The 21,823-nt window shown below is 42.1% G+C and overlaps 1 protein-coding gene and 1 long non-coding RNA gene across 4 annotated transcripts; one reads left to right on the top strand and one right to left on the bottom strand.

Moving 5' to 3' along the window:
• Positions 1 to 1,546: 1,546 nt before the first annotated feature.
• Positions 1,547 to 6,895, bottom strand: LOC135239821 (uncharacterized). Of its 2 annotated transcripts, XR_010325503.1 has the most exons (3): positions 6,758 to 6,893; positions 6,270 to 6,385; positions 1,547 to 2,545 (listed from the first exon to the last, which is right to left on the bottom strand). It is a non-coding gene; the product is annotated as an uncharacterized LOC135239821 (long non-coding RNA). The 2 variants fall into 2 exon arrangements; XR_010325504.1 differs by lacking the exon at positions 6,270 to 6,385 and having other exon boundaries at positions 6,758 to 6,895.
• Positions 6,553 to 20,151, top strand: dhx29 (DEAH (Asp-Glu-Ala-His) box polypeptide 29). Of its 2 annotated transcripts, none has more exons than XM_064308792.1 (27): positions 6,553 to 7,164; positions 7,455 to 7,534; positions 7,651 to 7,764; positions 7,967 to 8,096; positions 8,331 to 8,470; positions 8,764 to 8,904; positions 9,230 to 9,356; positions 9,751 to 9,906; positions 10,039 to 10,204; positions 10,615 to 10,735; positions 11,200 to 11,811; positions 12,238 to 12,381; positions 12,727 to 12,903; positions 13,665 to 13,805; positions 13,906 to 14,050; positions 14,357 to 14,477; positions 14,653 to 14,737; positions 14,876 to 14,964; positions 15,179 to 15,307; positions 15,543 to 15,618; positions 16,265 to 16,489; positions 16,759 to 16,895; positions 17,032 to 17,122; positions 17,431 to 17,748; positions 18,451 to 18,582; positions 19,510 to 19,606; positions 19,901 to 20,151. In XM_064308792.1, the coding sequence occupies exons 1-27, from the start codon at positions 6,993 to 6,995 to the stop codon at positions 19,954 to 19,956; spliced, it is 4,122 nt and encodes a 1,373-aa protein (XP_064164862.1). In that variant the 5' UTR covers positions 6,553 to 6,992; the 3' UTR covers positions 19,957 to 20,151. The 2 variants fall into 2 exon arrangements, with proteins under 2 accessions (XP_064164862.1, XP_064164861.1); XM_064308791.1 differs by having other exon boundaries at positions 6,567 to 7,164; positions 10,036 to 10,204.
• Positions 20,152 to 21,823: the final 1,672 nt, after the last annotated feature.

Below are 21,823 nucleotides of genomic sequence, written 5' to 3'. Positions count from 1 at the left end.
ATCATGAGATGGATGTACAGTATATACTGGAAAGAGTGCTCCTGGACAAACATTTTAAAAGGCTCAAGCCTACTTCTCTTTCTTTACAAATGTCCACACAGACGTTCAGTCCCATTTAAACAGGCTTTAAGGGTTGCAATGAAAGCAGCATTAAAACACGTGAAGCTTTTATGTGGGGATCTCCTGCAGTTTTTACAAATCCAGCTCAACAGCCGAGCCTAAAACTCTACAATCAGAAACATGCAACAAATATATCAAAGAGCAAAGCCGCCTGTGTACATAATGAATGAAGAAAAGTTAATCAAAGCCACACGGGACGAAGCCATGAGCAGCGTGGAAAATATTACTATCCTTGTTCAAACAGTACTCAGAGAGGCTAACTGTTCACTTAAAACTTTCTCAGAATCAGATTCACAACAAGCAAATATTTCCACTCCTTACTTTGTTGTGGCTTGTATGGTGTTCTTATATGACTTCTTCAACATACAGAAGTTCCATTTTAATAAAGTCATTTACTGGAGACCGACACATTTAAAAGCCACATTAGCCACTTTTAGTGATAAAAGGAAGCTAATTAAAACTGTAAGTCATCATGTTTTGAATCCTAGCATAATGACAGTTGACTTCATAAATAAAAGGGCGATATGAGGAAACTAGGAAAGTTATAAACAATTTTCATGGCGCCAGCAGATCGAATCTGGGAAACAGAAACACATTCAGAACAGCCTATGAGGAAATGCATGCGCTATTACAATATATTGACACTGTAAAATGTGGAGGTTTTTTGTCTTCATCTAACATCCACTCAAAAGTATGTTAAAAACTTCCTCTATGAATGTCAAAAGCACTTAGAACTGGTCAGAGCTTGTAAACAGTAAGCCACATTATTCCTTAATATACTGCTCAATTAATCTTTAATAAGGAAATGTCTTACAAGCGCACTGAAAAATGAGAGGCAACATTTGGCTATGACGACAGGTTTCAGAATCTCAAAACTATAATTTAACCAAAGACACATTCTGTTTCGGAGTAGACAATCAAACTATGCTATGTTGACTTTTGCAACAAAGTCACAGATGACTTCACAGGCTTCACAGGAGATGATAGCTATTGGTCATGCAGCTGAAGCATCATGCAGCATAGGAAAAGGCATTTGCGTCCCTCTCTCCAACTACTAGCTAACAGTGATAGCCAAAAAATACCGCTGGGGTTATTTTCTATCCTAGAAGGGACCTGGCAAATTGGCTTGTAGTGAGGCAGAGTTGAGAACAGGAAATCAATGAAAGCAGGAGACCAAACAATGGAATATTTGGATCATTTCCACCAGGAGTGCCATTCCTGAAGTCTAGCAGTCTCACATATTGATATGCCTCTAGGTTTGCATCCTGCGCTTGGATGAAGCTGCAATGCTACATGTGGCGCTAATAAGCAATAACTGCCTTGACACAGGGCCCAGGCCTGGACTGGTCAGTCAGTCTTGAATGCAGTAAAATTAATCGCTTTATTTCCATACTGTTACAGTTGATGGATCATTTCATGTTAATCGGCATCAAAATACATTTAAAAGGTTCATAATTATGTTAACTGCTGCAAAAAGTGTCTCAGATCCAGTGCCTCATGTTTTGGCTTTGCATCTATCAATTGCAAAGAAATGCACTGGCAAACAACATGTGCTTGCTATCTGAAAGGTTTTTTATTCATTCTATATATTTTATCTAAACATGGACATATTAAGATTTTCTGGTGATTTCCAATGACACAGCAGACATTGTTTTTAAGAGGCCTTACACTGTGCATTCCACAAAACTGCAAAGCCCTGAGATTTAAAATCGATGCTTTCCTGGCCAGTGTACTTCTGCTCCCCCTGCCTGCTCTTCCATCTTCCAGCCAGGATGCTTCTCTTCCTGCACTGCTTCAGTTCTGCTCCCTCCAATCAGCAGGTTTCTTCAAAGCTTCCGCCCCCTGCCGCCCTCTAAAGAGAGCCACGTCTGGAGCAGACGTCCGCCAGCGCTGGCAGGAACAGGGAGCTGTGACGTGAATGCCAATGGAGCTTCTGCAACATCCGGCAGGAAGCGCTGGGACCAATTAGCGCGAAACGGGCGTAGATCTGATGGCCTGGACAGGTTTTGAAAGCATTTCACAGATCAGATGAGGGAAAAGAAGTGAAAACGTGGCTGGGCTTTTTGACCCCCAAAAAGTGTAAGGCATATCTAAAAATCTGTTAAAATGTTCATGTTCTGGGAGGAGGGGGTGTTGGTTTTACACGGTTTACAAGGGTTCTAGGGTCTAGCAGCTGGAAAATGCAAAACCGGCCCTTGCACCATGAATTGGCCCTTAAACTTCTTCTTCTTTTTGGTTCAGTTTACGAAAGCCCAGAGAAAGACAGCAGACTGGAGATGGAGCTGCCGTGAGACTTGGCGCTGGACCGGCATATCATTCCACTGGCGTTATCTGGCTAGAACTTGACACCTTCCGTCCAAGAGCAGCGAAAGCGCTAAGGCCAGGGCTCCCGACTCATGCTGCGCACTCCCCCTCCGAAGAAGGCCTGTGGGATCAAAAGGAGAAAGCGGGAAATAGGCTACCCTCCAAAGTCCCCATCGCTGCGCAGGAACTCAAAGTGACTGTTTCGACAAACACCGCGGACAGGATGTTAAACTCAAGACTGTTTGGCGCAGCCAAACCGATCGTAATCAAACTGCTAAAGACAGGTTAATTTCTCCAGAAAGAGTGCCTAGAAAATCTGTGTCATAAGGGAAACTTTTTTCAAAAGGTTCAACAGCAGTGCATTAGAGAAATGCTACACGTGGCATCCAAATTCTCTCCATTTTGGCGGCAGGACAGAAGGGGGAAGGCAGAGTATTAGATTTATGTAGTCGAGAAATCTAAGGCAAAAACAAGCTTGCAGCTTGTACCTGCTGCTTGTAGTTTCTAAAAATATAGTTAGTTGTAATCACAGAGCAGCACTAATTAGCTATGAAACGGCCAATTGCACAGCAATTAAAAAGAAATCCTTACAGGATTGTGAAATGTATAAAACAAACAGTACGTATTAGAGTAAGTAGGCAGTGCTTTGTTTCTTTAAGTCAGATGCTTTTGTTCACATCTCTAATCTGTAATCATAGACTCATTTCCTTGATGAACTGTAACAAGGTACACTACAGATAGAGGCAAGGGGGTACATGTTGATACAGACACAAACACAGGCCCCTGAAACCATTAAATTGTTACTATTTATGCTGATCCTGTTTAAACCCAGCACCAGGCAGCTGACAGAGAGGCACTGATTGTAAAGCTTCTCCCTCCTCCAGCACCTTAAGTCTGAGAACAGCAGATCCACTGTCCATTTTTCCTGTACTAACTTTGCTCTTTACTCTGCATTGTAACAGGAAAACCTCAGATAAAATCAAGTTCAGGAGGAGATTAAAAGCATGTACATGCTGTGGTACACACAGACATCCTCTTTTCAGTGTTTGTATACAAAAATTGGTTGGTTAAAAAAATATGAGAGTTGTTATTGTTGTCAATTGAATTGCATCTTTTCAGCTGGAAAAAATGTGTCCTCAAGCTATACTGTACACATTGGTTTCCTTGTGAGACTAGACAGAATTATTTTGATGCATTACACCACAACACCTAATGTATGATGGTTTTTATTTTTGGATTGAATGGAGATTGCAGATGTTGGTGCAGAATGGACCAAGAAAAAGAAAAACACTGGACATTCAGTGTGCAAGAGTAGTTTTTGCAGTCATCTAATCTTACTGTTGTTGCCATGAGGTCAAAGCTGCTGTCTAAATGGAGGACTGTTTTCCTTCTGAAGCTCATAATTTACATCATAGATTATAATTTGTTTCACAGCCCTTGTTTATCTCAGTGAGCAAAAAAAGGGATCATCACAAAAAAACTGACAAACCTACAGCATGTGTTTCTCAACATAATTACTGCCTGATCCTCGTGTTTTTTTGTTTTTTTTTTGAAGCACAATAAAAAATAAAAATAAAAACTCATGGGGTGTGTATTTTTTTTTTTTTTTTTTTTACTACATTTCCGTTGTTTTTCAACTCCCTGTTTATATATACCATTTTATTTTGAATGTGTCACAATGTCCTGTCAATCTGTGGTCAGGATGTAAATCAACCATTAGGTAACAAGGCCACATCTTATTTCCTGAGTGGTCGGCCATTTGGATGGCTTAACTTTTATGAAACCACATTTTGTCATGAGCAATCCCCAAAATATTGGCAAGCCAGACACAGCTCTGTATGATTTCCATGTGCAGACTTTAGTTTCACTTAATCCATTTTTTTAATTTTTTTATTTCACACAAACAAAACAAAGCATTGCTGTATTTGTTATGCCCAGCTCTGTATTCTTGTTGTTCATTTGTTATAATAATTTAACGGCACAACCACACCGCTTTAAGATTCAGGTAAAAATACTGACACTGAATAATGTGAATTTCTTTCTTCACTGACTGATTGAGTGAACTGACTCAAATGTCAAACAGATTCACTGCTATGCTGTGTGGGTTGGGTTGTAGCTGACCTCATTTCCTCTTCCTATGACAGAGGGTCACGAGCCGGAATCTCTTCTCTACAACCATCTAAATAATGCTGATAGTCCTATGGAAAAAATATCCAAATATTCATTCTTTCATCACATTTATGCACTAAAATAAACAACACACCATGCATCATTTATATACACTAAAATAAATACAGAAAACAATACCGACATACCCCCCTCTCCCCAACTGCTCAAGCATCCAACCACAGATTCACCAGCTTTGTGCAGTGCTTATTTTACTGCTTACTCAATGGCATCGCATGCTCTGATTCCTCTGTGATCAAGCAGACATAGAACACAGCAAAGGATTGAGAATTATCACAAAACACACTGAGCCAAAGTGAACGATTTCATTGGTATGGTATATCAAATAAAATGAAAAAACATTTCATATGCATTTGATTGCTCAAACCAGTCCATGAGTGATTCTGTATACTAGGGCCACCCAACCCTGTTCTTGGACAGCTACCATCCTGTAGGTTTGGACTCTGACCCTCACAAAGCACACCTCATTCAACAGCTAAAGATTTTCAGCTGCTAATTAGTAGAATCAGGTGTGCCAAATTAGGTTTGAAATGAAAGCCTACAGGATGGCAGATCTCCAGGAATAGGGTTAGGACACCCTGCTGTATACCATATTATTCAGCATTGAACATTTTGCACAATTTATAAACAATTATAGACAATGAAACTGAATTTGCATATGAATCAAATACATCTGTGGGTTACAAATATATTAAGTGGTATATCTGGTATATGTGTTAGGCAATTGATGAGCTGGCCAGATTTTTCCATCCATTGAGTCACATTGTAAAAATTCAGACCCAAAGAAAACTTTTATTTTAGGGTTGCAAGGCAGATGTAACTAGCTGTTCAATGAGGACCACAATAACTTTAACAATGCTATGAGGGTGCATGGGTAGGAGATGGGGAGAAGGTCTCCCATCATTGTGTCATACTGGAAAATATCCCCTGCACTGAATTTATGGCCTGCTCCTGCAGGTGTTATCAGATCGGAAAACCTAAGTTCAATAGCAGATCTGCTGTATCCAGACGTTATTTAGCACATTGGGAATGCATGCATAATCTGTTCAAATGTGCAGACACCGTACCCTAAGACAGTCAAAAGCCATTATCCCACCACTGAAAACAGTGTCAACTGGTGAGCTGTATTCTACATCACACCCTGAGCACACATTTTAATGTAATTGGCAGTGTAATATATATATATATATATATGTGTGTGTGTGTGTGTGTGTAATATATCTGCACTGAGTGCTGTGTGATAATGCTCTCACCAGTGGAGCTCAGCTTTAAAAGATACTGAAAGTCAAGGATTCCCTTTGAATTATGGAAGGAAAGAGAAGATGCTGGTCTATCAGCAGTGTAACAAGTCTTCTCTTCTGCATGTGTGCATGCTTACATGTTTTTACTCCCCCAGATATGGAAAAAATGAAGAGTCATTAAATTGATGTAATGTAGCTTATTAAATCATAAATAAATTCACTTTTTAAAATGAATTATATTTTTGATTAAATATTCTAAATCACAGGCAATAGCCATGTATCCATTGTGAAATATTAGGAGTCAAATCCGTGCATAAATTAGTAAGAGACCCTATATAATTTTTTTAAGAATAGTGCGAAATTCCACGTTTTAAAGGAAACTATTAAACAGTCCAGGTACAGTATTAAATTTCTTACGATAGTAGGCACCAGAAAGTGAAGTCCCGCGCCACCTGCTGGAAAGATGTAGCTCAGCCGTGGCGTAGGCAGGAAGCATCGTGGAAGGCAGGAAGGCATGTACATTTTTATACAGTCTATGAGTGGAAGGCAGGATACATGTCATTTGGCACGACCAATACATGATTTATGATACGGCTTATTACCATATGCTTGCTCAGTCTTCCTTGTTGACATATTTAGTGCTTCACATTACACACAGGAGTATACGGGTGCAGAGAGCAACTGCAAAAGGAATCTCTCACCTGTTGCAAAATAGCCGACAACACCCAAAATGCACTTTTCAACAACAAGCGCATTTCCGGTATGGCAAGCGGGAGAGGACAATTGTCGTGGACTACAGAGACTTTTAGTTTGTAATGGAAGGACATATAAAATATTACGTTGTAGAAAGAAGGCTAGTATTGTTTAAGAAAATAAATCTATAATATTCGCTCGTAAACCCTTACGTGTAATGTATTTCGAAGATCGTCTCAATTTCAAGTTGAACGTGAAAGGCTACTGCTGGTGCTGTCTGGCTAACTTCTTCAGCTAGTTAGCTAGCATAGTGGAAACTAGGCCGGTTGATGCCAACGTGCCACACAGATAGCTGGCTTCGTGCATGATCCAGCTTCACGGTGACAGGCAGATGTCCGATTCGAATATATAGCCCTGGTTTTACGGTCAAATAATCACTAGCTCGCAATGGGTGGGAAAAAGAAAAAGTCGGCGAATTCAACTGCGGTGCCACCGGCTGCAGCATGCAATGATAACGCTCCTTCTGGAAATGACATGCCAGACGCAAATGCTACTGGAAAGAAACCACAGCAGAAACAAAACTCTGTTAAAACTGCTGCGAAGGACAACAAATCCAAAGGTGTGTTGATGTAGCGACTTATTAACTTCCTTTTGCGCAAGAAAGTCTTCATAGCTAGTTATCGATAATTCAAACTTCGCTAACTAGCTGTTTCATTTGGTTATTGCAGAATTGTCTTTGGTTATTGCAGAATTGTCCCTGTTATCACTCTGATTGCATGTCATAAATGTCGTTATTGCACATTTCCGATGTCCTTAACATATACTTCCGTGGAATTGTATAATTCCAAAAATAGTTATATATTACTGTTCTTATGTATAATATTATTGTTTTTATTTTATTTATCAAAGCGCCGAAGACATACAGCTTCACCAGTACTCCACAAGTAGATACAGGGGGAATGCCAATACATGACAAGTCTATTCTCAAAGTAAGGCGGACATTTCTTAGTTCTGGCTTGCACAGCCTCTATTTATTCAAAAGCTAGAATGAGCCTGTTGAACATCGAGTTTTAATGCCCTTGCCAATGCTTGCTGTTTTTTAAAGGTTTTCATACAAGCGGACTTGGAGAAAAAAATAATCAAGCTGATCAATGACTATAGACAAGAAAATGGTGATAAAGGACCAGTATCAGGGAGACTGACAACAAAAAAGCTTCTGGTAGGTGGATTTTCTACATGGCGAAGCAAGAAAATGCTGCCTTTCAACATGAAATTGGCATTTTAAGGTTTCACCTTAATTTTCAAGCTTTGGTCATTGTGATATAGGTTCATTGTTTTTTAATTTTGTCATTTGCATGATGATACCCTGCAGTCAGAATAAGTGAAGATGAGCTGTCAGTCCTCATGCTTTCTCTCTACAGGACTTATACACAGCTCTGCAGAAACTCCACTTTAAGACAGAGCACATAGAGGAAGCTATGAAATCCAGCGTGCTCTATGGGGGGGATCTGCACTCTGCACTCGACTGGCTTTGCCTAAATCTCAAGGATGGTAAATGCAGAGCAAAGATTTATTTTACCTTTTTCATTTTACTCATTTAAGTTATTAGACCTGTTACACAAATCCCTCTTTCTTTGCATTGCACTGAATCTGAAAATAGAGCTTGTTATTCCTGTTAACTCTTGTCTAGTCCCCTGACCACTAGAGCAGCAGTGCTATACTTAAAATATGCCTTCTGTGTTGGTATGATTGCTGCCAAATGTTCGATTCCTGTTGTTTGAGCAGAGGAGCTACCTGAGGGTTTCAGTCAAAAGATGCACGAGGAGAACCATAAGACCAAGCCAAAATTTCAGAACCCGACAGAGAGGAAGCAACAGCAGCCTATAGCAGAGGTTCCCAAAGAGCCAGACCGAGAAGATGCAAAGGTACATTTCATTTACTATCTATAGTAATGCTGCTCTACCCCTACCCTAAAACGACATCCACTTCATTTTGCTTGGGTCAGTTCTCCGCTACCTACAACAGAAGCACTTGTAAATTGTACATTGAGGAAGTACTTAGAGCACTGTAGATAAAACAAAATACAATATTTAATATTTCAGAGCATTTGAAATTCAGTGCATTTTATCGGTTATACAGGAGGGAATGAGTGAACACGAGTAACACCTGGAATACCTGTCTTGATCTTTGAGTGTTTTGTTGGTTGTCTTTATGGTAGAAGGCTCCTGTAAAGGATGAAGCAACAAGCATGAAGGATTGGATCCTGAGATATGCTGAACAGTCCAGCGAAGATGAAAGTGAGGAAGAAGAGAACAGAGGGAAACCACGAAACCCAGAGCTGAATGAGAAGTTTGATCCTGTAAGTTGTTAACATCTAGAACCATCTTACACTCCTCTCAAAAGAGTGAGTGAGTATGGTGGCCTGATAGATAACACCAAATTATTGTAAGAATTTCTTTCTTCTGGATATCAATTTAAAAAAAAATATTTTATTTATTTATTTTTCAAATATCAAGAGGATACAGAATCTTTTTTATTTCTGTGGTTGTGTGTATTATTTCAAATGCATGTTGATCTGGGTCTGTTATGAAGTGTGGTCCCTTTTTTTGCAACGGTGATTTTGTTTGAGTGACATTGTTGCCATGGTAACATGGGTGAGTTGAAATGTGTGTTGTCTTGTGCAGAATGACAGATACCTGGTGCTCACAGCCCAGCTGTATGACGCGAGAGAAATGGCCGTTTCAGCAAAAGCAAAGAGAGACAAAGCCGGCCAAAGGACTGCACAGGACAGAATCCGAGTCATCCAGCAAGGTCTGCCAGAGAGACACTGACTCCACGAGGCTCTGCCTCAGTACATTGACTCATTGCTTTTAGATGCAATTTGTGAAGTATTTTTGTATGAGACCCTTCTGCAGGGATTTCACGTTGGCAGTCCGAACAGCAACAAAAAATTATTTGTACAATTACTAAATCATAGGTGTGATAACGCCGCCTCAGTAAAAACTAACAACCATAGCCAAAGAATTGCAATTGTCACATTATGGCAGTCTCTAAAATCAGACTTGAGTCAGGACCTTTCACACTGGGAGGGTGAGGCTAGATCGACCCATATCGGCCCACTTCACAATCACAGCCTGAAATTTAGGATATAGTGTGCATCATAACCGCCATAATTAATATGAATGTCATTTTACTCATGTTTCAGAAATGAAGCCATTGGAATCACATCCAATGTTTAATCCAGCAATAAAAGTGACTGAAGCTCCCAAAGAGGAGAAGAAACCAGCTCCTGTTCTGGAGGGAAAGGAGGATCTGAACTTTAGCCTTTTTGAAAAATCTGAAGCACCCCCAGCAGAAAAGAGTAAGGCACTCAAACCGCTACTTTAAGGCAGGCCACAAACTGGCCTTTTAATCATAGCTTTGCATTTTGAATTACTGTACATGTCGATCAGCGGTGGTAATGTGGCATTTTGCAACGCTGTGTATCCAGCAGTGAAGAAGAATGAGCCAAAAGACATCAGAAACTTTGACTATACATCCCGGAGCTGGACAGGCAAGTCTCCCAAGCAGTTTCTTATCGACTGGTGCAGGAAAAACCTCCCCAAAAGCCCACCACCATCCTTCCAGAAGGTTCCTGTGGGCAAGTACTGGAAATGCAGGTTTGTAAACGTGCTTAAATGTTTGTGGATACATTTTGTAAGCACGGTTAATGATAAAATTTGCATGCATGTCTTGTGAATGAGGCCCAAAGTCTTTTGTCTGGATATTGGGATCATACCGTTTTGAGATGTTGTGATATGTCAGCAATGATTTATCCTATTAAATATAAAATGTTCAGATCTTTTATGATAAAAATAGTTCTTGGATGTTGTCATGGATAGTATGGAAACTGTACTTAAGATGTTTAGGCTGTAAGTAGTTTCAGAAAGTTTTACCGACTTAATACTGTAGAACCATTAACAATTGAATTGAACATTAACTGTAGGCTCCCTGTGGTTCATATGTTTAAACTGTGGTTGAGAACTGAATGGATGCTGCATTAGCATGAATACGTGTTGATCTTTCCCAGAGTGCGCGTTCAAAGGGTTGAAAACGTACTGGAGGTCTGCCCCACTATCTTGACCGAAGACGGCATGCAAGCACAGCACTTGGGAGCGACCCTGGCCCTCTACAACCTAGTCAAGGGACAGGTATGGAAAATGCACTCACATCTGCCAATGGGAGCGTCAGGATGCTGAGTGCACTGAAGAATTTACTTAAGTCACAGCACTACTGGCGTTTTCTTTCTCACCCTCATTTTTTCATTCTCCTTTTTCTTTCTTTTGCTCTCTCCCTCCCCCTTCCCTTTTTTCACCCCTCACTCTCTTACTCTCTCTCACCCTCTCCATGTCCCCCTTACACCTTGTCTTTCTTATTCTTTCTCATCTCTCTCATTTCCATGTTCTCTCCCCTCTCTCCCTCATTTTCTCTCCCCACTCTCTCTATCTCTCCCTCTCCCATCATGCTCTGCTGAATGCTGTCCCCCTGTGTCTCTCTCCCTTCTCTCCCTCTCTCCTTCATTATCTCCCCTTTCTCATCCCTTTCTCTCTCTCCCTCTCCCATCATGCTCTGCTCAATGCTGTCCCCCCCCTGTGTCACTCCTCTCTTCTCCCAGTCGGTGCACCAGCTGCTGCCGTCCACGTATCGGGAAGTGTGGCTGGAGTGGCGGGACAGCGAGCAGCAGGAGGCGGAGCAGACGCGCACGGAGATCAACAAGCCCAGGGACCAGTTCATCGCCCGGCTGCTGAGCCGCCTCAAGCAGCAGCAGCCGCACGAGCCGCCGTGCCCCGCCCGGTCGGGCCCGCAGGCCGCGGAAGACCCCGAGGACTCGTGGGAGAACCTCCTGTCTCAGGAGGACGAGGGCCCGGGGGCGGAGGCGGCCCCGGCGGGCGGGGGCTGGGGCGCGAGCCGCGCCCTCCTGCTGAAGCTGCGTGGCTCGCCGCTAGCCCAGCGCCTGCTGCGGGAGCGGCAGCAGCTGCCCGTCTTCCAGCATCGCCAGCGCGTCCTGGAGGCCATCCGGAGGCACCGGGTGGTGGTGGTCGCCGGGGAGACCGGCAGCGGCAAGAGCACCCAGGTCCCCCAGTTCATCCTGGATGACCTGCTGGCTGGGGGGCCCGAGGCCCAGCCCTGCAGCGTGGTGGTGACCCAGCCCCGCAGGATCTCCGCCATGAGCCTGGCCACCAGAGTGTCCCAGGAGCTGGGCTGCGAGGACGGGCCAGGGGCCAAGGTGAGAGGCCTGGAGCACAGCCGTTCACCCGCTGGCACTTTAACCCTTTCAGGAGTAAGATCACAAGTGTTTAGAATGTTCTTAACTGGACTTTCTAGTGCTGATGTAACACGCACGACTGGTAATAGAAAGTAATGGAGTTCTAGAACACTGACCCTGTACTTCAGAGGGTTAATAATAGAATAAAATAGGAATTTTGTTCTTTACCTTCACATAGCACTCAAACTTTAATGTCTGTGCAGCAAATAAAGATATGTTTATTGAACAGAACAGATATTTAATTGCAAATCGGCAAAAGTCCAATGGAACAAACACCAAAAGACAGACTGCACAGCACAATAAAGACGATGTTATTATAGTTTAGTTCTGAATTTTGAGTGTGTGATATGTATTTGAGTGTGAAATAGCTGGATGTTTTGCCTGCAGACGTCGCTGTGCGGTTATCAGATCCGTATGGAAACCCGGTCGGGCGACTCGACCCGTTTGCTGTACTGCACCACTGGGGTCCTGCTGAGGAAACTGCAGCAGGACGGCCTGCTGAGCAGTTTGACACACATCATCGTCGATGAGGTGGGGAAAGACCGGCATCCCTTTCAGATATAATCCGTTCGTAACTCTATTCCCATTTTAGAACCCTTGCTTACCAATGATTCTTAATAAGGATTTCGTTAATAATGTTGAATATCCCGAATTGCAGCACCACACAAAGGAATATCAAGGAATTTTAGTATTAGTTGATTGTAACTCCTTGTAGTTCTGCGCTGAACTATTTTCTCTATTTGTTTGTTGAGATGTGATGCTTTTACATGGAAAATGATGCAAAAGAACTGTGTTCTGCGCATTGGTCTTGTTTTGGAAGTGTACTGGAGTACAGCACTGGGAGCTGAGCTCTCCCGACTGTTGCTTGTGATTCAGGTGCACGAGCGCAGCGTCCAGTCGGACTTCCTCCTGACCATCCTGAGGGACATCGTTCAGAAGCGCTCGGACCTGCACCTGGTGCTGATGAGCGCCACGGTCGACTGCAACAAGTTTGCGGCCTACTTCAACCGCTGCCCCGTGGTGACCGTCCCGGGCAGGACCTTCCCCGTGGAGGTGAGCATCGGGGGCCCACATACACACTCATTCTGCAGGCACTCTTGCCCAGAGCGACTCGCAGTTACATGGGTTACAGTGAGGTTAGAGGGACATCAGGACATCAGGAATTCACTGTAAAAGTAAGAACCAAGTATCAACGTGAAAGACGTAGGAGTAACAAACATACTGTCTTGCCTGCAGTAAGTGCCATACTGAAGGGAAAGTGTGAATGCAGGTCTTTCGCAGCTATGACGTATTAGAAACTGGTGCAAGTGTGAGATTCAGTTTCCTTATGAAGATATAGATGATGTTAATAATGTTGCCATTTTTTATATATGTACTGCATTTGTGGAGTAAATACATATGTAATTTCTGACAGCAATGAACCTTTGACAGGAAATAGCTTTTTTGTGAATGATCATTGGTGACCAAACCACCAAAATATGTTCACTGAAATTTGGATGGGGTAAAAAGATTTTCTGCTTATTTTAATGTTCTCTTTCTAGTGTTTAGTAACTGTTGTTCTGTTAATACGACCACAATCTATTTTGAGATTTATAACGAATTGGTAATTAAAGAGTGGGGCTGTCTGCTGTCTGGTGCGATGTGTGGCACAGTCTGTTCGGCAGTCGACTGTTAAGCCATATCCCCTACCCCCCCACCCCACACGCTCGGAGGTCCAGGCATGGCACCTTCTGAGCTGTGCTGCCCCGTCTGTTAGCAAAAACACAAGCAGGTGATGACGTGACCCTCGCCTCCTGGCTGCTGTGCGCCGTTAGGTTTTCCATCTAGAAGAGATAGTGGAGGAGACGGGCTACGTGTTGGAGCAGGACTCCGACTACAGCCAGAAGTTCCTGGAGGAAGAGGAGGAAGTGAACGTCAACATCACGGTGAAAGGAGGGAAGACCCGGGTGCACCAGGTAAGACGCGGTCGTGGTTTCGCTGCAGCGTTGCTCACGAACGCCGATTCTGCAGTGAGATCTCGTTATAAAATCCCTCTGCACTTCCCCCTGGTTTTAGGACTTTGTGATCAGAGACCCAGGGGCCGGCTGGGACGGGGGCCCTGACCTGGACCATTACAGCAGCCGTACACGACACGCACTTCAGTACATGAACCCCAACAAAATCAACATGGACCTCATCCTGGAGCTCCTGGATTACTTGGGTAAACTTCCACAAGGCTCCAGATACCATCCATCCATCCATCCATATTCTAAACTGCATACTCCTGGTGGGGGGGGGGGGAGCAACTGGAGCCTATGCCAGCATGCAGTGAGCAAGAAGCAGGAATACACACTACACAAGTTAATTTATTTCGTAACTAAAAATGATTATAGGCTAATAAAAGATATTTGTATATCTTATTGAGTGAACAGTTCTGAAGAGAGAGCAGGGTCACAGGGACTTACAGGCTTTGCTGCAGTCTGTGCCAATATGTACATTATTAACACTGTGCTGTTTCCGGCCACAGATAAATCCCCTCAATTTGCTGATGTCGACGGTGCTGTTCTGGTGTTCCTGCCTGGTCTTGCGCACATCCAGCAGCTCTACGATCTCCTGTCCACAGACAGAAGATTCCGGGTCAAAGAGAGGTGAACTTTGACTTTCTACAGAGAAAGCTGGGTTTGGTCTGCAGGGAATGGTGGGCCTGGGAGGTTGAGGGATTTTCAGTGGATCAGCTGATTTCAGTCAGTTTACTAGTGTATCCTACTAGGAGATCTGTTGTGTTTGAGCACTAAAAGCATGCATGAATTTCATTTTCTGCAGGTATATGTTGGTTGCTCTGCACTCTACACTGTCCACTCAGGACCAGGCTGCTGCATTCACAGTGCCTCCTGCTGGCATAAGGAAGGTACTGCTGTTAGGAAATTATTTATTTAGTTTTTTTCTTTGTTTGAGTTTTTATTATAAAATTATAATCATATTGTAATGTAGACCTGAATGATGTGTTAAAGCTTGTCCTTTTGTGAAAATTTCATATTTCTTTCAGATTGTGTTATCCACAAACATCGCAGAGACTGGAGTTACGATACCAGATGTTGTTTTTGTCATTGACACAGGAAAAACAAAAGAGAACAGGTACAGTGTAACACATAACGTGGAATAATAAGTTTGTCCTGACCAAATCAAATGTACTCAAGCAGTACATTTAATATCTTTACTACTTGCCAGTGCCTGAAATAGAATGAAATTGCTGTGTTGTGCAGTAGTGGTGTGTGTGGAATGTTATGCTGTTGCTGTATGGTGTGTGATGGTTCCCCTTGCATTGTGCTACACTCTGCCTTGTCCACAGATATCACGAGAGCAGTCAGATGAGCTCCCTGGTGGAGACGTTCATTAGTAAGGCCAGCGCCCTCCAGAGGCAAGGTCGAGCAGGGCGGGTTCGAGAGGGATTTTGCTTTCGTCTCTTCACCAAGTATAGGTGGGTGTCTCGTCATGGACACTTGTTGCCGTGGACACTTGGTCTCTGAGCACTGGGCCTAGCCTGTTATGTCGCAGTCAGCCAGCAGGTGACACAGTAACAAATCATCTGCCGGTAAATTTATATGCTGGTATATATCATGTAATGTATACATGTATGAAATATGATTATATAATATTTATGTTAATATTCATTGAAGATGATTTGTTTTAGTATATAAATTCTCCTGTTACAGATTTCAAAGCTTTATGGATTACTCTGTGCCGGAGATACTTCGAGTGCCTTTGGAAGAGCTCTGTCTCCACATCATGGTAAATTTGCATTTCTGATTCTTTCTTACATTATTTTACTGGCTTTTTTGCAGTATTTTTTAAATAATATATACTATGGGTGTCCCAAAGACCAGGTGTTGTGTTAAAAAAAGAAAGTTTTTTTCAAACTTCAACTGGCAGTAATTTTCCTTACAACTTCAATATGACTATCATTTCGCTACCACTTCATCTAATTGTGGCTTGAATTGAACACAGGCATTTACATATTCATGTTCATGCTCATAATCATGGATTTGTGAGGTAACATGGTGGTTAAGGAAGTGAGCAGTTTCCAATCCCAGGTGGAATGCTATCATTATACCCTTGACCAAGGTACTTAGCCTGACTCGCCAAAGTAAATATCCAGCCTTGTAAATGGATCACATGTATGCTATGTAAGTAAATGATAAGTACAATGATAAATAGCAGTAATGTGTATTTAAGTAGTTCTGCATGTACCTGAAAAACACCTGGTATGTCCAAAAAAACTCATTTTACTTTTAAGAGCTCTTCAGTGCCTTTTAAGCTGTGCTGCCTCTACCTTTAGACACACGTATAACCTGAATCCCTGAGATTCACCCCAGTCTAGTAAACCGTATGAGGGGGCAGAAAGGCAGGTCTGAGCTCACTGTGTGCGGCCCCGCAGAAGTGTGAGTACGGCTCTCCTGAAGACTTCCTGTCCCGAGCGCTGGACGCGCCCCAGCCCCAGTCCGTGAGCAACGCGGTGAGCCTGCTGCGCCGGATCGGTGCCTGCCAGCCGGACAGTCCCACGCTTACCCCCCTGGGACACCACCTCGCCGCCCTGCCCGTCAACGTCAAGATTGGCAAGATGCTGGTCTTCGCCGCCATCTTCGGCTGCCTGGAGCCCATCGTAAGCACGTCCCCTGACCCCTGTAACGGGCACAGACACCACTGACTGCTGTGAACAAATCAAAGGGCTTAGCAGCATTAGCCACCTCCCAATATAGCGTTTTCAGGCCAATTCTGGTATGCTGTAAATGCAAGAATCAGTCACAATAAGTTTTATTTATTTATTTATTTATTTATTTGTTTGTTTGTTTGTTTGTTTGTTTGTTTGTTTGTTTGTTTGTTTTATTTTATTTATTTCTTTTTTTTATTGCGGTGCAATTTGTGTGACAGGCCACTATAGCTGCAGCCATCTCTGAGAAGTCTCCATTTGCTACGCCAATGAACAGAAGAGAGGAAGCCAATTTGGCCAAAGCAGCTTTTGCCGTGGCCAATTCAGACCACCTCACCATTTACAATGCATACCTGGGGTAAGTATAGATTGTTCTGTGTCTAAAACATTTTTTAAATAATTCAAAGACCACAGCTGAGATTTTCATTGATGTCATTGGCTACGTAGAATGATGTTTTGCTGCTACTGAACTGCAGGATTCTTCCCATTTTCAGGTGGAAGAACGTTCGCAGTGAGGGCACTCGCGCTGAGATGGCCTACTGCAGAAAGCACTTCCTCAATCGCACTGCCCTTTTAACCATAGAGGTATTTCCTATGACATGTCAAAGTAAGAATAACGTCTGTGGGCCTGAAAGCCCGTTTGGACGCTACTCCGGAAGCTCTCTGAATGTCAGTGTGACGTGGTTGTCACCGTCAGGACGTCTTATCACTGGTTGTGTAATATGTGCAATATGTGTAATCTGCAATGTGTGTAATTTGTGGTTGTGATTTGCTTATGTTGTTTGTTTATTTATTACACTACTATGGAGACAGCTATATGTGTGCAGCATTTGAGTCCAAGACAAATTTCCCCGCGGGGACAATAAAGTACATTGTATTGTATTGTATTGTAGGACGTGAAGCAGGAGCTGATGCGTATGATGGAGCAGGTCGGGTTCGTCCCCGCGAAGCCCAGGCGGGATCAGCGCCCTCGGGACCGGTCCGACCCGAGGCCCAGCGGGCCCCTGACGGCCAAGGAGATCGCCATCCTGAACACGGTGGTGACCGCGGGGCTGTACGACAGCGTGGGGCGGGTCCTGTACACCCCCTCCGTGGACGTCCTGGAGCGGGCCGTGTGCACCGTGGAGACGGCCCAGGGCAAGGCCGAGGTTCACCCCTCCTCGGTCAACCGCACCCTGCAGACCTACGGCTGGCTGCTCTTCCAGGAAAAGGTGAGCCCTGCGCGTTTCCTTTCCAGTTGCTTGGGAGTTACTGGTTCGTTTTTTTGTATTATTTTCATTTCCTTCTTATTCTTTTTTTAACTTTTTAAGCGGTGGTATGTGGTGATGTGATAGTCAACTCGATTGAGTCAGTGAAACTATCATTGGGGATCAATTTCAGCCTGATATTATGAAGTTCATATCATAACTTCAACATAAATGTACAGACGTAGTCTCCGGTTGTTAGTTATCTGTATGATGAGTGGGAATAGATTTTTTTGGTAAAATGTGCAAATATATGTAATGAAGAAAATGCATTTCACTTTGAAAACCTATACCATTCTGAATCTTCTTTTTCTGTTTCAAACTGGATCTGTCTGTACTTGTTATTAATTTAATGTTATTTGTTGAGGGTCTTCACTGCCTTTTGACATGTACATGTATGTACATGCCATAGTTAGAAATATTAGGCTGCGCCTGAACATGTCCAGCCGAATGCATTACATGTGTGCCTGCATAATAACCCTTTAGGAGAGTTATTTGAGTGTGTTCAGCATCTACAAAATAATCAGTTTTGTTTCATTGCAAAGTTTGCTCTCCAATTTTTTTATATTTCACAGAGCCCTATTGAGCACGGACATCTAAATATATATCCTAATTAATCATCAGAATTGTTTGACAGTTGAAGACAGTAAGTCTGTGTTGTGATTACAGGTGAAGTACTCAAAGGTCTACCTGCGGGACACTACCCTGATCTCCCCCTTCCCCATGCTGCTGTTTGGGGGAGACATTGACGTGCAGCATCGCGAGAGACTCATCTCCCTGGACGGATGGATTTATTTCCAGGTCAGGAGGTCGTCAAAGGAACGGAACTGGCAGAGCCATTTCCTCTTGAGTGTTCAGAGAGAGAACCTGCCATAGCAAATTTGAACATTCCAACTGTTCGTGTTCTTGTTTTCATATCAGGTGTAGCCCATCTTACCGTTAATCTCGTGGGAGTGTATTCCATCACGTATAAGTTAATGATTTTCTTTGTCAGTGCAGCAGTCTGATTAGATTTGACTGGGAATGACTTGGGAAGAGGCTGAACAGGGACTTGTGCCCACTTCCATTATCTCTGACAGTTAGCAGTCTTTATCTCCAGCTCATGTTGACCAAGGGTTTGGTAGCTTTTTAAAGGGCCTCTCCAGATGTGCAGTCTTAACCTAGGATTCTGATTTTCTGACATGGAAAGGTTGCATGGATGTCTGACACAGTCTAGGTTTAAGATGAGTGTGGATAATGAGCTTTCTTTATAGTTCCTCATGCATAAAATGCGGATATAAATGCAGAAGATTTAAGAGTAACTGGGGACAGTTGCTAGATACGCCAAAGCCTTGGTGGAAGTTTTAATGTTACATAGAAAGTTAAAAATGAAGCGTAATGTACAGGTTGATGCTCCAGCACAATGATAACCTCCACCAAGGAGGTTATGTAATGACGTCCATCTGTCCATGACCGACATATCTGGAAATGTCATGGTCAGATTGCCATGAAATTTACTGTACATATACGTGCTCTCCAGAGGATGAAACCTGGTGATTTTGGTAATCCCATGACCTTTCCTGTAGTGCTGCCATCAGGCCAAACATATCTGGAAAAGTAATGACTGGTTACTCTGTTACTCTGGGTGGGAGCATCTGCTGTATGCCATTAAGACTCAGTTTTCTGAGCCATAATGGCAGTGCTTGCCTTTCATTCCCCTTTCCCTAATGCTCTATATGTGCTGTACAGGCTCCTGTGAGAATAGGGGTGATCTTCAAGCACCTCAGGAAGCTAATCGACTCTCTTCTGGAGAAAAAACTGGAGAACCCCAAGATGAACCTTGAAGGTAATGGGCCTGAATGACAGGCAGACCTGTGGTAGACAAAAGACTTGGAAACCAAAAGATTCTTTCTCTCGTGTTTTTGTTTAGAAGCCCTGCCCCCACCCTCTTCCCCAAGTAATATGTTCTTCATTATGTGGAATATGACCCTATAACCCAATTCAAATGTTCACAAAATGTTGACACTTCACTTGGTATTGTATCTCATCAACAGTTTTATCCCCCAGGGATATGTGGCAACTTAGCCGTACCTTATGCATTGGTTCATAACATCTTGTTTATTTTTCCCCTGACCTCCAGATGAAAAAACGATACAGTTAATAATGGAGCTGATCAAAATGGAGAACACCGTGTGACAGGGGCTTCTGTTGGAATGTGTCAGAGATTCAACAGGATCGCAACAGCATGCTGACCAAGCTTAAGGAGAAACGAGGGAAGAAATGCTTCATAAAATATAATGAGAATGAACTGACAGAAAAGATGGCTTTTCGTGCATCGTCTATACTGCTGCCAAAACTTCAATAAATATACTGGTGTGCTCTCAGCTGTCATTTTCTGTGCAAACTGTTTTCATTTTTTACTCTGCTACCTTTGCTACATTGTTTTTTTTGTTATTGTTTTCAATTTTTTAAGTATTTAAGTATTTAACTTTGAGCCGATGCTGCAAAGAACTTCGATAAATTTTATTATATTCACAGCAAAACTGAAGAAGCAATACTTTATCAAAGAAATGCCATAATAAAATATTATTTTTAGAAATGACACAACTTATGTTTTTCATTGTAAAAAAAAAAAAACAAAGGATTTTACAAAAATACACTATTTATATTTAATATTCACTAAATACACCAGGCTTCACCTGGACACAATAAACACCACACAGTTGTGATCTGTCTCTGGGTAGATAATTTTATCATTATCATTTATCACCACTTCCTCTCTCCATCTTCAACACATTACTTCTGTTTTCTCAAAAACTTGGTTATATTAAGTCATCCAGAAACCAAAAAAAAAAAAAAATTATGTTCTTTATAGCCATACTGCAACAACTGCTTCTATACTGAACTACTCAAAACTATTTTGTTGGAGGTGTGATTTTGTTAGATAAAATATTTTCCTTTTAATAATGCTTTAGATGAACATAAGTTAAAATGGTTTATTTTTTAATGAACTGTAACTTTCTTGTGATGATCAATTGATAAAAGCCTTTTGTGAAATGTTATGTCTAATGTGAGACAAGCAAGTTAAAAAGGCTGTACATACGACTCTTAGTAATCATTTAAAAATGAGCCTGACTTTGATTTATTGCACACTCAAATTTTATGGTTGTAAGAAGATTAACTTATATTGACAGCAAATTAATAAAAAAATAATCAGTCATGGTTAAGTATACAAAACTGAAATTAAGCTTTGTTTATCTACATGTGCACAAATGTCTGACTACCTTTAAAACTGAAAATAAGAGCTAATAGGTTTTTGTGGTTTTCCATTTTACTATAATGCATTGTATGTAATTTTTCAAGCATAGTGCATTTTGAGACCAGAGTGGTATCCACAGTATAATTAACCACTATAGCGAGGGCTATTCTTTGGTTTATTTGTAGAACCAATTTATTTCAAATCGAGGTGTAGATATGGTGGATTCAAAATGACAACAATCCAGTGATAATTATTTATCAATAATTACCTTTTAAATACATAAAGCCAGCCAGAAGAGGTTATCAGTTAATGTCTTGACACATTTTAAGAACAATGCTTGCTTTCTAAAGAAGAGCACGCCGTAACTGACAATCATTGACAAGAGCCATGTCATTATTCACACAGTGGCGGGAATGCTCCTGCAGAAGAAGAAATATCTGCATGCCATTTTAGCATCTTTATCACTCCCTCTATCTAAAGACAAGTTTAGCCACTTTAGTTTGAGTGACAGTGGTGATTTGGAATCCCAGAGGTGTTCATTTGGATGCACGTTTGAGTTCTGCCGGTTTGGGACATTCACCTCATGACCAATAAACATATCAAAGTTTAAACTGCAGAAAATTCTATACTATTGAATGGTGCATTCGTGCATTTTAATCCACTGTTCCACTGAAATTTCCATATATATATACACACATATAGAAATGAAATCTCTTTAGATGTGATAATTCCTTCATGTACTGCATAATGCACACCACAATGGTAAATTTCACAGGAATATCTCAATGAAAAATGTATACAATG

This window comes from Anguilla rostrata, chromosome 14, assembly GCF_018555375.3.
Source record: "Anguilla rostrata isolate EN2019 chromosome 14, ASM1855537v3, whole genome shotgun sequence".
NCBI lineage: Eukaryota > Metazoa > Chordata > Actinopteri > Anguilliformes > Anguillidae > Anguilla > Anguilla rostrata.
This window is presented reverse-complemented; position numbering and strand designations above follow the sequence as displayed.

Bases quoted from the DNA above. Each gene is read 5' to 3' on its own strand.
- dhx29 (XM_064308791.1), top strand. From the start codon at position 6,993: ATGGGTGGGAAAAAGAAAAAGTCGGCGAATTCAACTGCGGTGCCACCG. The intron at 10,205-10,614 runs GTTTGTAAACGT...GATCTTTCCCAG, and splicing joins GGCAAGTACTGGAAATGCAG to AGTGCGCGTTCAAAGGGTTG. The intron at 10,736-11,199 runs GTATGGAAAATG...CTCTTCTCCCAG, and splicing joins ACAACCTAGTCAAGGGACAG to TCGGTGCACCAGCTGCTGCC.